Source organism: Balaenoptera musculus, chromosome 15 (assembly GCF_009873245.2).
Source record: "Balaenoptera musculus isolate JJ_BM4_2016_0621 chromosome 15, mBalMus1.pri.v3, whole genome shotgun sequence".
Classification (NCBI taxonomy): Eukaryota; Metazoa; Chordata; class Mammalia; order Artiodactyla; family Balaenopteridae; genus Balaenoptera; species Balaenoptera musculus.
The window spans coordinates 61,967,442-61,985,127 of NC_045799.1; the positions used below are offsets into that span (position 1 = coordinate 61,967,442).

General features: G+C 43.1%; 1 protein-coding gene and 1 non-coding gene across 3 annotated transcripts in view; both read left to right on the forward strand.

Moving 5' to 3' along the window:
• Nucleotides 1-351: 351 nt before the first annotated feature.
• The window catches only part of LOC118881544 (bMERB domain-containing protein 1), a 156,436-nt gene continuing 139,101 nt past the window's right edge, over nt 352-17,686 (forward strand). Inside the window, exons 1-4 of one of the 2 annotated variants that reach the window (XM_036826598.1) lie at nt 352-661; nt 3,261-3,331; nt 8,238-8,267; nt 8,351-9,528. In XM_036826598.1, the coding sequence (XP_036682493.1) occupies nt 352-661; nt 3,261-3,331; nt 8,238-8,267; nt 8,351-8,530 (591 nt within the window). In that variant the 3' untranslated portion in view covers nt 8,531-9,528. Of the gene's footprint in view, nt 662-3,260; nt 3,332-8,237; nt 8,268-8,350; nt 9,529-17,686 lie in introns of those variants that run through there. The other variant, XM_036826597.1, reaches the window with a different exon arrangement.
• TRNAG-CCC lies at nt 4,917-4,989 on the forward strand. Its single transcript has one exon. It is a non-coding gene; the product is annotated as a tRNA-Gly (tRNA).

A 17,686-nucleotide genomic window follows, 5' to 3' on the forward strand; every position in this document is an offset into this window, starting at 1 on the left:
CCACACCCGGTTAGCAGTCACTTCGCATCCCCCCCATCGCCCAGCCCCTGAAGTCTGTAAGGATTTGCCTCTCTGGACATGACTTGTAAGGGGATCATGCATATGCGGACCAGCAGTATTTCAAAAGCTCAGCCTCCAGGATCGCCAGTGGCCACGGGATTGGTCGGTGCAGTTGGGTGTGCGCGGGGCGCCCAATCGCCTTCGAACGTGGAGAGGAGGCAGGTGCAGGTGGCGGGAGGCGGTGCGCCGGGGTCTGGGGGCAGAGGGCGGAGGCCGGGGCGTAGGGGGCAGGGGGCGGTGGGCGTGGCCCGGAGCTGGCGGCGGTCGCTGGCCGGCGCCCAGGGCACGGGCATGGCGGGCTGGCGGCGGGAGCTCTTGCGCACCGCCCGGCGCTACCCTTGGCCCACGAACGTGCTGCTCTACGCCGCGCTCTTCTCAGCCGGCGACGCGCTGCAGCAGCGGCTGCGGGGCGGCCCTGCCGACTGGCGGCAGACGCGGCACGTGGCCACCGTGGCCGTGGCCTTCCACGCAAACTTCAACTACGTGTGGCTGCGCCTGCTGGAGCGCGCGCTGCCGGGGCGCGCGCCGCGCGCCGTCCTGGCCAAGGTGCTGTGCGACCAGGCGTTCGGCGGGCCGGTGTACGTCTCTGCCTTCTACTTCGGTGAGTAGCCGGGCCAGGCACCTGGGGGCCGGAACTGGAGGACGGAGGCGGATACGGAATTGGGGGACGAGAGGCAGGGGTCGGGGTTTCAAGGGGCTGGGACCGGGCAGGAGCCTGTGGCTCTGGGGGCCGGGGACCGGGGCTGGAATCCTGGGGTGGGGGCCAGGGTTCAGGGGACTGGGAGGGTCTGGACGAGGGCCGGAGGTCGAGGTGCGAGGGTCGAGAAGTCTGGGGACCATGGATTAACAGGATTGAGGGGAAAGAAATTGAGGGGCGGTTGCCGGAGAGGCCAGGGATCAGGGGGCCTGGGGCGTACGTAGGCTAGAAGTGGGGAGGCAGGGCTGGGGATCCATTTTCCCCTGATAAAGGTCCACGGGAACGTCGAGGAGACCCCAGCTTGCTACCATGTCAGCTGTGAGCCCCGTGACCACGTTGTGGGGCAGGGCTGGTCCTGCTCCTGGGAAGATCCACCCGGGGGCTAGGGGCCTCCTTTCCAACATACAAACAAAAGGTGAGGGGATTCAGGATGGTGCAGGCAGAGCCGGTGGCATCTGAGGTGCGGCCCGGTTCCCCTCAAAATGTGTGCTCAGGGCGGTAGTCCTGCTTTTGTAACAAGATTTCCCTGAAGGGGGTCCCGTCCCCATAACAAAACCCACAGAAAATGTCAGGAGACCTCGGACCCCTGCCATGAGAGGTCTCTGTACCTGTGAGGGTCTGGGGCGCCCCCTCCTCAAAAAGTCCACTCTGGAGCCTGAGGGCCTGACTTTGGGAACCTTTCTTAGCACCCTAAATTCTAAAAACAATGGCAAGGGCTCTGTGGCCTTCATCTTCATAGCGTTTTCTATTGCTTGGAAGGGAGTGGGCAGGGGAGGGGCACCCAATCCCCTAAGAAAATTCAAGGGTCCTGGGCCTGGCCTTGGCATTGGGGATCACAGATCCCCCAAGGGGTCTTGTCAGTGGCTGTTGGTGCTTTCTTCTAAACCGTGTTGAAGTGGTCAAGTCACCACTTTGAAGGAACCTACACTGCCCCATGGATCTTATTTTGGGGGCCAGAGTCACAAACTCCACAGGAAACATGCCTGATGCAGTGCCACCCGCATGGCCCATGGGGTCAGTGAGGTCAGGGGATAGAGGACCTGAGAGCAGGAGCTGCCTGATTTATCAGAAGATCTGTGCCTGATCCCAGCGCGACTTCCAGGCCAGATTGGCAGACAGGTTCCTCATGCCTGTTACTGCAGTGCCCTTGTACTCTGGTGATGGGATGGAAGGTTGGGGGCTGTTGGTGTTTGGGAGTCAGATTCCTATCTAATCCTCAGACAACCCAGTGAGGCAGGTATTGTTATTCCCATGTTACAGACAGGGAAACTGAGGCTCAAAGGGATTAAACGACCTGCCCGAAAGCAACACAATCCATGTCATGGTCTTCATCTCCCTGAGGGATGTCAGCGTTCCTGAAACCAGAAAGATGCTGCAGTCACAGGGCTGCTGGGGCCTGTGGTTCAAGCCCGAGGCCCCTGAAACCGATTCCTGCCCACATTGCTTCTTTGTTTTGCATTTCAGATTTCTGGGCCCTGTTTCCCTCTCCTCATGTTAAACTGAAGGGGGAATGGTGGGAAGGGGGTGGGTTGGATGTTTGTTCAAGGCACCTCAGACTTGGAAATTGCCTATATCAGATGATCCTTTGTGCTGGGGCTGCCTTGGGAGCTAGAATAGTTGTGATTAAAAGGTCTGGCTCGGAATCCACACCTGGGTTAGACTTGGATCACTGTCAACCTCTCTGAGCTCTTTTCCTCCTCTGCAACTCGACCATCCTTAGCTGAGGGTTAGGAGGGTCAGATGAAAGAAAACACATCAAGTGCTTAGCCCTTAATTAGTGCTGGGTAAGTGGAATACTATTACCAATATTGGGCTTGGTTTTCTTACTGGTCCTGTTCTAAGAATCCCCTGCAATTGACTAAAAAGATTTTATTTCCCCTTCTTCCTAATCAGAGTTGGGGGAGACTTTTTAAAGCATTCTCATTTTCACACCTTTCCTAAATTAGGAGGGTTTTGTCCTTGTTCCATGACTTCCTTTTCAGGGTTGTTGAACATCAAAGTTTTCCAGATGTTTTTAGGAAGTCTGAACCGGTGTTCTGCTTTCAAATCCCGTTTAGAAAGCCTCTTAGATGGGAAATCTGTAGTTGCTAGAATACCCAGAGTCTGGCAGCCTTTTTGTAAAAGAAGGAAATTAAATTTTTAAACTTTTAAACATTTCACAAAATGTTTTGAAGGGAGAGAAGAAAAGTCACCAGTAGTCCCACCATGCTAACACTGAGGTTTTTGTGAATTCTCTAACAGCTTTTTTAAAAAAATAATCATTCTGCTATAACTCGGTACCCTGCTATTCTCACTTCATATTTATCATCACTTTAAAATTTACCTAACTTTAGAATGGAGATTATCTTTTGTTTTCACTGTTGGGTCAGACGGAACATACTGAGTGAGTGATAGTGGTGGTTACCTTGCATATTGGAATAGAAAACTTGAACATGAACTTGTTATACAGTATTCTTCGTATTAAATCTTTTAAAATTCTTTTGGTGTGTGTTTTTTCAAATAGGTATGAGTATTCTCCAGGAAAAGGATGACATATTTTTGGACCTGAGACAGAAATTCTGGAATACATATAAGGTAAGACAGACTTTTGAAAATATGACCAGGATCTTTTTGTATCTATTTAACATTAAATACATTTAAATAAAAATATTCTTAAATTAGGGCTCCAGTTGGTTGGCACAGGGTACTATATTTTGACAGATCTTAAATTTGTTTTGATAGTTGAATGAGAAGCTTTAAGAGTGTCTATATGTGAGTGTCTCTGAATTTTAGTCAATGTTCACAACGATTTCTGACATTCTTATATTTATTCTTGTTAGTGATCACAGTGATTTTTTTGGAGCCAAAGAGGTTATTGCAAAATAGGAATAGTAGAATGTGAGTGGCTTCATGGATCATTCTCACATTTAGAGCTGATGTTTCCAAGTGTGCATTCTGCTGAGTCCCTATGAAAGGAACCTTCTTTTTTTTTTTTTAATTAATTAATTAATTTATTTATTTTTGGCTGTGTTGGGTCTTCGTTGCTGCATGCAGGCTTTCTCTAGTTGCGGCGAGTGGGGGCTACTCCTCATTGCGGTGTGCGGGCCTCTCATCGCGATGGCCTCTCTTGTTGCAGAACATGGGCTCTAGGCACGCGGGCCTCAGCAGTTGTTGCATGCGGGCTCAGCAGCTGCGGCTCGTGGGCTCCAGAGCGCAGGCTCAGCAGTTGTGGCACATGGGCTTAATTGCTCTGCGGCATGTGGGATCTTCCTGAGCCAGGGCTCGAACCTGTGTCTCCTGCATTGGCAGGCGGATTCCCAACCACTGTGCCACCAGGGAAGCCCTGAAAGGAACCTTCTTGACATCACAAAGGTATTTACAGAAAAGGAAGATGTTTCCCAGGGTTATCCTGAGGCTGGAATCAAGTCACCTCTTGTCCTGTTTGCTCAGTACAAATATATATATAATCCAATCCCACAAATATCTATTCATTTATTCAATGAAGATTTATTGAGCAGTGTCCTCAAGACCTGGCAAAGTCAGGGATGCTTTCCATCTCTGGCCTAGTGTGATTCTATTAATGACAATGTTTGATTCTATTTGATTCTATTAATGACAATGAGGTGAATTTTCAGGATTCCAGAATATACACAGCCTTGTCTAGGGCTCCACATCTACTTAATTCCCAATCAAAAGCAGTGCCAAGCCACCCCCAGCCATCCCGCCACCCTCACCCACACCGCCAGCATCTTCTGTTGAACTATTCTGAGCACGAGAACCATTATCACCCGCTTGGTGGTTGAAGGCAGATGACAGGGAGGGTGGAAGCCACATGCTGCCGAGCCCCTCCGGGGGGAAAGCATTCAGAACTCTTGTTACTTCTCTTGAGGCAAAAATTATAGGCCCATGGTGATATCCAAATATGATTTTCTTCTGCTTTACTTTGGAAAAGGAACAAGTTTGCCCATGATGTCATAGATCTCATGGAGATAGGTACATCTGACACTTATACATTTATACGAAGAGCAAGCCAAGCAGAGTTGTAAAAGAAAGGGGCTTTGACCAAGGATTTGCAGATATTTCAGATTCTCCTTCTTTAATGAAGACATACAGGCTATCTTTATTGGGTAGAAACGTGGCGGCTTTTACACACCTTTTTAAAAACAGTGGTTCTGGGACTTCCCTGGTGGTCTAGCGGTTAAGACTCTGCATTCCCAATGCAGGGGGCCCAGGTTCGATCCCTGGTCAGGGAACTAGATTCCACATGCTGCAACTAAAGATCCTGCACACGGCAACGAAGATCCTGGGTGCTGTAACTAAGACCCGGTACGGCCAAATAAATAAATATTAAAAAAAAAAAAAAGCAAAACACAACAAAAAGAGTGGTTCCAAATGAGTCAGTTGTATCCATGCCCTTGAGAAAAAAGAGGGTACCGGCAGTCTGATGCCCAGCACCATTTGGGGACTTTCCTGAAGATCTCGCATAACAAGAAACTATCTGCTAGGCATTGCGCTAGGTGTTAGCGGAAGATGACACAAAGCATATATATAAATATATATAGAGAGAGATATACACACACACACATTGCTACTGTCTTTAAGGGACTTACAATGTAGTGGGGTAGATTGACAAGTGAATAGACAAACATTAACCTCAGTGCCACGAGCGTTGCTCAGAGCATGGAAACGGGTACTTAGCACAGCATGGAGATGTAGGGGTGCGGCTCAAGGAAAGCTTCCGGGGGCAGGTTATGCCTGAGCGGAGTCTTAAAGAACTCAGGGGAGTTAGGCGGATACCTGGGGCCTTTCCAGGGGCAGAAGGAGCCGAGTAAGGAATGCATAAAACACTGTGGTGTACCTGTAAGGGAGAAACTACAAGGGATGCTATTCATAGAATATAAAATATGAGTTGAGGAGCAACTGCAAATGACTTTGGATCTTGGAAGGTGTTGAAGGCCATGCCAAGGATCTTGAACTTAAGTAATTACTGGCAAGGGAGGCCAGTTAGGGGGTTATTGTGACCAAGTTCACGTAAGAAATCATGAAGCAGTGGGCAGAGGAAGGATTTCAAAAATACTTAGGAGATAGAATTGGTAGGTCTTGATGATGGATTGGAAGTAGGGTTGATGGGCAAGGACACATCTACGGTGACCCATCCGCATTTACTGGGTAGCACACAGCATTCTGTAAGCAAGAGCCCACTTTTCTCTCCCAGTTATTTGCTTATTTCTCTGTTATCAGTAGGGACTCAGGGATTCCCATTTTATCGATGGTTTATAATTCATTGCTGTGTTTAATTATTTTTGGTGTGCAAATGTCCCAGACTTGGCCAGTGAGAGTTGCTTCAAGCTGGCTCCTATGTCCTTGTGATACCCCCCCCCATCTTTTTTTTATTTTAAGCCACTTTCTTACTTTATATCATAAAGATAGATGTTCTCGGCTCGTCTTGTACCTTGTACCTTGTACCTCCCCTACTCTGGCCCTGGAATCAACCATTTCTTTGAGGAGTCCTTTTTCCTTTTTGTGGGGAATGGCATGGGAGACCAAGATCTGCACACTGAGTGATGCTACATTCTGAAGAAAAAAAATTGCCATAAGAAGTGAAGCCATGTTTGGATGGGTTTTTCCTAAAGTAGTAAATTCTTCTTTTTTTAAATAAATTTATTTATTTATTCATTTATTTAATTTTTGGCTGTATTGGGTCTTTGCTGCTGCACGCGGTTTTCTCTAGTTGCTGAGAGCGGGGACTACTCTTTGCTGCGGTGCGCGGGCTTCTCATTGCGGTGGCTTCTCTTGTTGCAGAGCACGGGCTCTAGGCACGTGGGCTTCAGTAGTTGTGGCTCGCGGACTCTAGAGCGCAGGCTCAGTAGCTGTGGTACACGGGCTTAGTTGCTCCACGGCATGTGGGATCTTCCCGGACCAGGGCTCGAACCCGTGTCCCCTGCATTGGCAGGCAGATTCTTAACCACTGCACCACCAGGGAAGCCCCTAAAGTAGTAAATTCTTAAATGAGTATACACTTTAAACTTTAAATAGCTTTCATTGCAACAGTTTATTATAGAAACTTTAGAAAATAAAAATTAGTAAAAAAAAAGAAAAAATAGTACCATCTTTATATTACTAGTGTAATACCATTTGTAAGGACTATTTTAAAAACCTCTAGGGCTTCCCTGGTGGCGCAGTGGTTGAGAATCTGCCTGCCAATGCAGGGGACACGGAGTTGAGCCCTGGTCTGGGAAGATCCCACATGCCGCGGAGCAACTAGGCCCGTGAGCCACAATTACTGAGCCTGCGCGTCTGAAGCCTGGGCTCCACAACAAGAGAGGCCGCGATAGTGAGAGGCCCGTGCACCGCGATGAAGAGTGGCCCCCGCTTGCCGCAACTAGAGAAAGCCCTCGCACAGAAACGAAGACCCAACACAGCCAAAAACAAAACAAAACAAAACAAAACAAAAACCTCTAGCTTTTTTTTTTAAGATGTAATTTACATACCAAGATCTCTATCTTTAAAAAAAATCCATAATGATGACTCTTTTGTCAGAATGAACAGGTTAAAGCCTGTTAAAATAAATCCATCTTTTTTTTTTTTTGGCCGCACCACGTGGCTTGCAGGATCTTAGTTCCCTGACCAGGGATCAAACCTGGGCCCCACCAGTGAAAGCCCCGAGTCCTAACCCCTGGACCACCAGGGAATTCCCACAAATAAATACATCTTAAAAGCTAAACTTATTCTGTAGCATGAAGTAGTTAGAATATATTATTATCAAATCACCATAAAGAACAGTTTAGTCTAGAGTTTTAAAAATTCATTGATGATCCTGTATTTTATCAATATTTCCCTTGGGCAAACAGGAAAATTGGAATATATAAATATGTGTTGTGAACTTCCCTGGTGGCTCAGTGGTTAAGAACCTGCCTGCCAATGCAGGGGACGCGGGTTCGAGCCCTCGTCTGGGAAGATCCCACATGCCACAGAGCAAGTAAGTCCGTGAGCCACAACTATTGAGCCTGCATGCCACAACTACTGAAGTCTGCGCACCTAGAGCCCGTGCTCCACAGCAAGAGAAGCCACCGCAATGAGAAGCCCGCGCACCACAACAAAGAGTAGCCCTCCCTCGCCGCAACTAGAGCAAGCCCGCATGCAGCAACAAAGACCCAACACAGCCAAAAATAAAATATAAATAAATTTAAATAAATAAATATGTGTTGTTATTTTGAAAGCAGTTGTCTTCCAGAATTGGTACTGATTCAGGTAGACTTTTTATTGTAAATTTGTGAATATAATAAAAATCTTTATTCTTGTGCCTAACAGCTGTTTGTACAACTCCTTACCCTCTTCCACTCAAGAGACCATAAGTAGTCTAATTTAATCTGCTTAGTCTGAAATATAATACCACGTCCACATTCCACCTGCCTGGTGTTTCTTAATGCTTTATAGAACGAACTGTGTGATTGTTTTGTGCGATTAAAAAGCATCCTAATAAAGTTTTTCTTTATTCCAGAGTGGTCTGATGTTCTGGCCTTTTGTACAGGTGAGTTTCAAACTACTTAGAATGCTAACTCATGGGTCTGGTTTATATGGAGCCCTAAAAGACTCTCTCTCTCTCTGTTATAGCTGACCAACTTCAGCCTCGTTCCTGTTCACTGGAGAACAGCTTACACTGGGCTCTGTGGTTTTCTGTGGGCCACTTTCCTCTGCTTTTCACAACAGGGTGGTGATGGTACCTTGAAGTCAGCTTTTACTTTCCTTTGTATAAAGGGAACAAATGAAGTTGAAAGACCCCCAGAGAAATGACAAGTCAAGAACTCCCTGAAATTGACTAATTTTTTTCCCTTAAATGCAGAGGATTGCCTGCAGATGAAGTACCCTGCTTACCAGTTATGTGCTCCATTTTGAAGAATTACTATTCTGTAGACCCGATTGTTTTTTAATTAGCAATGATAACTTTCAATTTTATTCAAATCTCCTTTTTTTTCATTCTAATCCAAAAGTATTATTGATACTTCTCTAGTATTTTCACTTCCCTAATACTTTGGTTAATATCAATAACAGTGGCAAAATGGCAATTTATAATCGTTACTATTTCTGGTCTAATATTTTATTGCCAGTTGATTTAAGGAACTTCCATTTTGATTGTATACATTTCTCTTCTAAAATCTCAGGTTATCTCTTAAACACTTTTGGATCTGATTACCTTTTATACCAAAAATAGTCCTTATAGTTAATTTCTGTTTACACAGAATTCAATCAGGAAGATTGAATAACCAGATTTTCCCCTAAAATGCTGTATAATAATTTATTGTTATGCTAATATTAAAGTTCTGCAAGTACATTTTATGTAAAAAAATATGTGCGTAGTGTATGATTAGTGTTCTGTATAGAGTGTATTTTACTGATGTCTTCTACTTTTATAGTTTTTAATTATTTTTTTAGTTAATGTTTTTTAGTTTTCAGCATAGTCACTTGGCTAAATATCCCATTTCCTAGATATATGAAATATATAAAATATTTGGCTTTTAAAAAAAATATATTGAGTGAAGTTTCTAAAACAAATTAATAAGTTTTCTTCTGGAAGGAAGAACTCTATTCCATAAAGTTCCAGGGAAAATAGTTACCCCAAATTCACACTGATGTTATCTTTTTTAAAATTAGTGCTTTAACATAAATCTTTATAGGTAATCTTTAAGGTGTACATGAGAAACTTGATCCAGTTTTTCAGATTTACCGTTTTTCTAACTACAAAACCAGTGGGTTTAACAATTATTTGACTATTTCAAGAAGTTTTAGCAATTTTCACCCGAGAATTGCATCACTATTCTGTTGCTTCCCATGGAGTGTTTCACAGATTTAAAGATGTGAAGCACTGAGATGTTAATATATTTATCTTGAGAATTTATATTTAAGATTAATTTAAGAATGTATGCCTAAATATTTTAAGCATATAATTTATATAACTTGTAATATAAATTTATATGTCATAAGTAAATAACTTTTAAGTGTGGATTTATTTGAATTTAATAGATATGAATATATTTTACATTATTGGGGCAAGAGTAAGGATTTCTAGATAGTTTAATTCTAAAATAATTTTTTTTTTAAATTTTATTTATTTATTTATTTATTTATTTTTGGCTGTGTTGGGTCTTCGTTTTTGTGCGAGGGCTTTCTCTAGTTGCGGCAAGTGGGGGCCACTCTTCATCACGGTGCGTGGGCCTCTCACTGTCGCGGCCTCTCTTGTTGCGGAGCCCAGGCTCCAGACGCGCAGGCTCAGTAATTGTGGCTCACGGGCCTAGTTGCTCCGCGGCATGTGGGACCCTCCCAGACCAGGGCTCGAACCCGTGTCCCCTGCACCGGCAGGCAGACTCTCAACCACTGCGCCACTAGGGAAGCCCTAATTTTTTTTTCAGTAGTTCTAAAAGTTAGTTCATACAACAGAAGAGCTATTTCACAACGTATAAGACACGTTTTGTCGTTTAAAAAGAATATCCAGGGACTTCCCTGGTGGCGCAGTGGTTGAGAATCCGCCTGCCAATGCAGGGGACACGGGTTCGAGCCCTGGTCCGGGAAGATCCCACATGCCTTGGAGCAACTAAGCCCGTGCGCCACAACTACTGAGCCTGTGCTCTAGAGCCCGTAAGCCACAACTACTGAGCCTGCATGCCACAACTACTGAAGCCCATGCGCCTAGAGCCCATGCTCCACAACAAGAGAAGCCACCACAATGAGAAGCCCGCGCGCCACAACAAAGAGTAGCCCCCACTCGCCGCAACTAGAGAAAGCCCGCGCACAGCAACGAAGACCCAACGCAGCCAAAAATAAATAAATAAATTAAAAAAAAATAAAAAATAAAAAGAATATCCAGAGTAACTATAGAAAGAACTACCAGGCAATCTTTTAGATGAACTTCAATATTACTTATGGTGGAAGAATAGTGTTCGGGAAAATATTTCAGAAAACAAACCTTGTTTATACTGTCAAGGGGGAAAAGCTTATTATTCATAAAAGTATGATAATCTTTACTCAATAATGTGTTACTCTGTACTGTAGAGAGAATATGTAGCATGTATTCTCTGAATTTTTGCAAATAATACCTTTTTAATTTTTATGTAGGAGTACTTTTTTTTTTTTAGTGTGAGAAATGGAACTCATTCGAAATAATGCAGTGTTTGTTTTAAAATGCTGCTGTCCTTGGTAAAACACACTCTCAACCTTCCAGTGTTTAGAACAGAGCAGGTGGCTCTTATTCTTCTTCCAGATTTCCCCATTCATAAGGTTTCTTTAACTTGCTTGTGTGTTGCCACCTGGCCCCTTTTCTGGGCCCCCTGGTTGCTCAGGCAAAGGCAAAACCTTTCATTCATTTCCCTTGACAGAGTTGAGGTAGACTGGATTTTCAAAACAGCTTTACCTAATACATGTAGAAAACAGAAAGGAAATTTAGAGGATGTTGAAGCATTTTTTTGAAAAAAGTTTACAGAATATTGCTTTTTGATCCTGGGTCCTGGCATTTGAGATATTTACCTTGTAACTCTAATGGCACCTACCCAGCTTTCCTACTTTTCTGATGCCCTGATGGCCATCGTATGGTAATGCCATTGGCCACCACTACCAGGGAGTTGTCTTCTTGGCCCCGCTACCAGTAAAATCAGGAGTGCCTAGTCCCATCTTTTTGGACTCGTAGTTTCCATTTCCAGTCTCAGATATAGGCCTTTTACCCAGATAACTGAAAAATGATTTCTCAGTTCAAGGGAGATCTTTTCCTTCTGTACAAGTGGATGCAACCACCCTTATAGTCCACCAGGATAACCATAGTAGATAAAATTTCATAACCCTTATGTAAATAATAAATGTTATTAAAGGGCCACTGTAGGGATGTGAAGAGGGTAAACAACAAGGCGATAACTGTTAAAAGAAGTCCGTGGTCTAGTTGGGAGTTTAAGTGAAGAAATTGATAATCAGGTTCTCAGGACATCTAATCCGATTCATCATTCATTGCTTGAACAGCATCCATGACAAGTGGTCAATAGAAAGCTTGAATATTACTCAAGTAATGCCTCCCAGCTGTAGGTTAGTGACATAAGCAGTAGGTACTTTGAAACATGGTGCCCGAGGCAACCTGGGAAGGCTCCATGGAGGAGATGCCTGAGCTGGGTCTTGAAGGATGGAAAGTCGCAAGACTGAAGGTCTGTGAACTGGAGTGGTGATGGTAGGATCAGATGAGATGAGATTTTATTTTTTTTTAATTATTTTATTTATTTATTTATTTATGGCTGTGTTGGGTCTTCGTTGCTGCACGCGGACTTTCTCTAGTTGCTGTGAGCGGGGGCTACTCTTCGTTGCGGTGCACGGGCTTCTCATTGCAGTGGCTTCTCTCATTCTGGAGCACGGGCTCTAGACGCGCGGGCTTCAGTATTTGTGGCACGTGGGCTCAGTAGTTGTGGCTCACGGGCTCTAGAGCACAGGCTCAGTAGTTGTGGCACACGAGCTTAGTTGCTCTGCAGCATGTGGGATCTTCCCGGACCAGGGATTGAACCTGTGTCCCCTGCATTGGCAGGTGGATTCTCAACCACTGCGCCACCGGGGAAGCCCGAGATGAGATCTTGAAAGAGAAGAAAAAGAAAAGGCATTTAAGTTCTAAATTAGAAGGAAATTTCCATTGGCTGTTCCTCAACTTTGAATAAAGTAGATGTTTCTGTCCAGCTTACTTGTAATTAAAAATCATGCATAATTTGTTACCTATCAGTCTTTTTCATTTATAGGAAAATTAATGAAAGTTATTCCCTTTTAGCTATATCATAGTGGGTTTGGTGAGGAAAAATTAGGCAATGTGAGAGTTTGCATGTGTTTAAAAATTTCTGATAACAAGTTTGAGAGTGGCATGTAAAAATATTTTCCTCAAAATCTGTCAGTAAGGTGATTCAGCAGACAAAGTGATTATTTGCCCACTACATAGTGAAATTTTGCATTTAGGGGTTCATGAAAATGAAGGGTGCTTTAGGAAAACTTTATCTTATTTGTATTGATATTTTGGGGGGCCAGAATAAGAAAAGTGTTTAATGAATGAGAGGAATTACAGCTACTAAAAGATAATTCAAAGAGGAAAACATTTTCACATTCTAGTACTTCATTAATAATTGCAATTTTGGTTTTTAATACTTTGAAGAAAATTTTGTTTCATTTCTTTCACTATAAAACACATAGATATAGAGATTTAACTTTGGTATTTCAGGTTGTGTCTAAATAAGGCCTCCAAATCAACTGTGTTAACCACAACCAAATTAAACATAGATAGTCTCTCTGATTGAGGTAGATGACCCAGAATTACAATTTCTAACTCACCCATACTTTATTTCTCTCCAAGAATTGTCATCCTTTAGGAATCATTTGAAGCTATTGAAAAATATCTTTTGCTAGGTGGGCAATTTACTTTTAGTTCAGTGAAATTTTATGTGAATTTCTATAGTGTTTGCCAAAACAAATTATACCCAGAACATGCTTAACCATATATTCTGGAGGCAGCTTTCATTTGAAATTAGGTTCATCTTCTGAAACTATTAGAAATTTAATGGATTTTTTGTGCCTGAAGATCTTGACCTTGCATTGGCTACACTTAATCTAGTTTTACCCACAATGTTTAGAATCTAAAGGAACAGAAAATGCAATTAAACAACTATTGAAAATTTTTCTTTTAATAATGGAGAATAAGTGAAAGGGGAAATCTGGAGTTTAACACTAAAGGATGTACTTGGAATTTCAAGCTACTGTGAGCAGTAGCCAACCAAGTGAATAAAAGGGAATAGTTAGTAACTGAGTAACATTATTGGCATGTATCAGTTAGAAGCCTATCTTTTTTTAGTTCTCTTCCCCATTGTGTCTTTCTTTCCTTAAATCTTTATTTATCCATACCTTCCTTCCTTTCTCTGTTGAATGGCCATAACAAGCCCCCTTCTCCTGTCCTTCATCTCTCCCTAACCCTGACGACCCAGACAATCCAAGGGGACAGAATAACTGTGATGAAGTTAGGGATCAGACTACTTAAGTGACACGACAGTCATGATTTAGAGAGATGGTAGCAGAGCCTCCTCTTTGGATCCTTTCTTCCCTCTGGGGGAAGAAAATGAGGAAGGATCAATCAGCCCTAGGGAGAATTTTGAAGTGAGTGAACATTCTGGAGGCAGCTTCCATTAGAAATTAGGTTCATCTTCTGAAAGTATTAGAAACTTAATGGGTCCTTGTACTTGAAGATTTTGACCTTGAAGTGTCCCCTTTCTTTTCAGAGATCCTCTCCTTCCTCTGGATGCCCGTTCCCTGCATTCTCTCTGAGTTAGTGCAATATCTTCCAAATCGGTTCTCATGTCTTTTCCTCACCTTTCAAAACTCCCATTCTCTCTATCTGACTGATTTCAGCTACATTTAGAAAAGTAGGTTTATTAAGCTAATTTACTGAGATGTGGATGACAGCCTTTCTAGTTGAGTTTTGTTTTGTTTTGTTTTAATTGCTAACACAAATGACTCTCTGGATGGAATTTTAGTAACTATTGCTGTGGTGGGAGGGGGTGGAAATAAGAGGGTATTTTTTAGCAGAAGACCTCTGATACACTTTACATTATGCTGTCTATCACTGCAATGTGTTGTGAACCTTCCACAATGGATGATCATTATTTGTTTGCATATTTGTATTCCCTACTAGACTGAGCTCCTGGAGGGAAGAATATATTTCTCATTCATACTTGTATCTGAAATGTCTAGCACAGTGTTGGGCATGTAGCAGAGGCCCTGTAATACTGCTGAATGAATGAATGTAATTTGTGGATTTCTCACCTTTGCTTTTTGCCTCTGGACTGCTGCTGAGCAGTCTGTACTGATGGCCCTTTCATTTTCATCCCCTTGTGCAGGCAGCTGTTCTGTCTTAAGCTGGGCACAGTCCAGACCCTTACCTACTTTGGCCTCAGGCCCATAAAATTGTATTTTCTTGGAGATGGTTATGACTTGTAGGCTTTGATGCCCCTGGTCCAACTTGCACATACCCTCTGAAAACCGTCTCATCACACCTCTCCCCAGCTCTACAAAGACTGGATTGTTTGTCTTTAAGAATTGGGTGGAGGGGGCTTCCCTGGTGGCACAGTGGTTAAGAGTCTGCCTGCTAATGCAGGGGACACGTGTTCAAGCCCTGGTCTGGGAAGATCCCACATGCCGCGGAGCAACTAAGCCCGTGCGCCACAACTACTGAGTCTGCGCTCTAGAGCCTGCGAGCCACAACTACTGAGCCCACACGCCACAACTACTGAAGCCCATTCTCCTAGAGCTCGTGCTCTGCAACAAGAGAAGCCACTGCAATGAGAAGCCCGTGCACCGCAATGAAGAGTAGCCCCCACTCGCCACAACTAGAGAAAGCCCGCGCGCAACAATGAAGACCCAATGCAGCCAAAAATAAAATAAATAAATTTTTTAAAAAAAAGAAAGAATTGGGTGGAGGGAATTCCCTGCAATCCAGTGGTTAGAACTACATGCTTCCACTGCAGGGGCCCTGGGTTTGATCCCTGGTCAGGGAACTAAGATCCCGCAAGCCACGTGGTGTGGCCAAAACAAAAAAGGGGGAATTGGGTGGAATCGTGATAGTTGGGCCTTCTCCAAACCACTAAATTACCCTTTGTGATGGTTAATTTTATGTGTCCACTTGACTGGGCCACGGGGTGCCCAGATATTTGGTCAAACATTATTCTGGGTGTTTCTCTGAAGGTGTTTTTGGATGAGAGTAACATTTATATTGGTAGACTAAGTCAAACAGATTGCCTTCCCTAATGTGGGTGGGCCTTGTCCAATCAGCTGAAGGCCTGAATAGAACAAAAAGGCTGGCCTCATCCCAAGTAATAGAATTCTTACTGCCTGACTGCCTTCAAACTGGGACATTGGCTTTTCTTCTACTGTTGGACTCGAAACATTGGCTCTTCCTATGTCTTGAGCCTGTCGGCCTTCAGATGGGAGCTACCCCATCGGCTCACCTGGTTCTCAGGCCTTCAGACTCATACTGGAACTAAACCGTCGACCCTCCTGGGTCTCCAGCTTGCTGACTCACCCTGCAGATTTGGGGCTTGTCTCCGTAATCATGTGAGTCAATTCCTTATAATAAATGTCCTTCTCTATACACAGCCCTTTGGTTCTGTTTTTTGGGAGAACCCTGAATATTTCCCCCTATTTATGTATGTTAATATTTCATAGTTTGTGGTTCATGCAGTGTGGTTGTCTGGGTGATGACCACCGGCTCACAACTGTTACAGATTTACTCTGGACGTTAATTTCTGGGACCCCCCCTGAAATCATAATATGTAGGTGGTCATCCACTCCTACTCCACAGCCTCCGTATATAACCTGAAAATGGAAATTCAGCCAGGTAGCCAGATAATGGCCCAACAACAGAATGGACTACATTTTCACTTTAGGTTGACAGTGGATGGAATATGTATGTTGTGAATTCTGTGAATGTTGGGGACCGAGAATTGATTCCGGTAAGATGGCAAGCCATTTTGGAGCTGAGACTATCACAGTGTTTGATGATGCTTCCTAGTGAAGGACTCTGTCAGTGTGATTGATACTCTACCTCAATACTGAGGTCCGATAGTTGGGCAGACACCTGCCGTTTCTGAATATTGCCTTTCTACTATTCATGATGAAGAACTATTTGTTCATTTTCTAACACTCATATCAGTGGCGTATCCCTCTGAGCCATGGAGCCAGAATACTCTTCATATTTTGGGCGGAAAGGGTTGTAAAAGCAACACCAGTTGCTTCATTTCTAAGTTTAAATTTTATGTATAAAATATGTATATTAAATTTTTAGGGTAGTGTGATTTAATGTAAATGAAAAATAAATGAATTTTAGTTAGGTAAAGCAAATGACTCTGGCTGTTTTGTATTATTGGTGGTATGAATATTCTGGGAAATATGTAAAGGAAATGAGATTTACATCCTGTAATCTTTCCTAATCACCTCTTTTGCAAATGTAAGATTTATGCCTTTACTTTGGATTGAGATACAGGTTGTCCTTATCTGTCTATATGTGCTCGTTGTCACTTATGGTGTACTTCCTGTGTATGTTTGTACTCTCATAGAGCTGAAAATTTAGAGTTGAAATCATTCCCAAGTGACTTCTCAAAAACCATTCTTTTTGAGCATAAAGTAGGAAAAAAATGCAGTATTAAGATTCCTCATATTAATACTGAGGAGGCCAACTTGAGCTTCAGCTGCAAGTTACTGAAGCTGCTTTTTCCACCATCCAGTGTTCTTGTGGCTCCTTTGGCCTGGAGTCCACTCATTTCTTCCTTCGTGATTTAAATTCCTTCCTTCCTACTATCGTGACTGAAATAGATTTCCCTGGACACATTCCATGAAGGAATTGCAAATGCGTATTTGAAAAATATATTGGTTCTGGAGTTGAGTTCAGCAAATGTATACATTTATGCTGTTTGTGAACATGTATACATACATGCCTCGAGGTCACATTAGATCTTTCCGTGGCTCCCCTTTCTGTATGATTGCATCTTCAGTTCAGGTCCCCTTCTTTATTTTATTGTTTTATTTTTAAATTTTATTTTTTATTTAAAAAAATTTTTATTGAAGTATAGTTGATTTACAATGCTGTTAGTTTCTGGTGTACAGTTCATATATATATATATTCTTTTTCATATTCTTGTCCATCACGGTTTGTTACAGAATATTGGATATAGTTCCCTGTGCTATGTAGTAGGTCCTTGTTGGTTATCTATTTTATATATAGTAGTGTGTATCTGCTAATCCCAAACTCCTAATTTATCCCTCCCTGCCTCTTCCCCTTTGGTAACCATAAATTTGTTTCCTATGTCTGTGAGTCTGTTTCTGTTTCGTAAATAAGTTCATTTGTATCATATTTTAGATTCCACGTATAAGTGATATCATGTGATACTTGTTTTTCTCTTT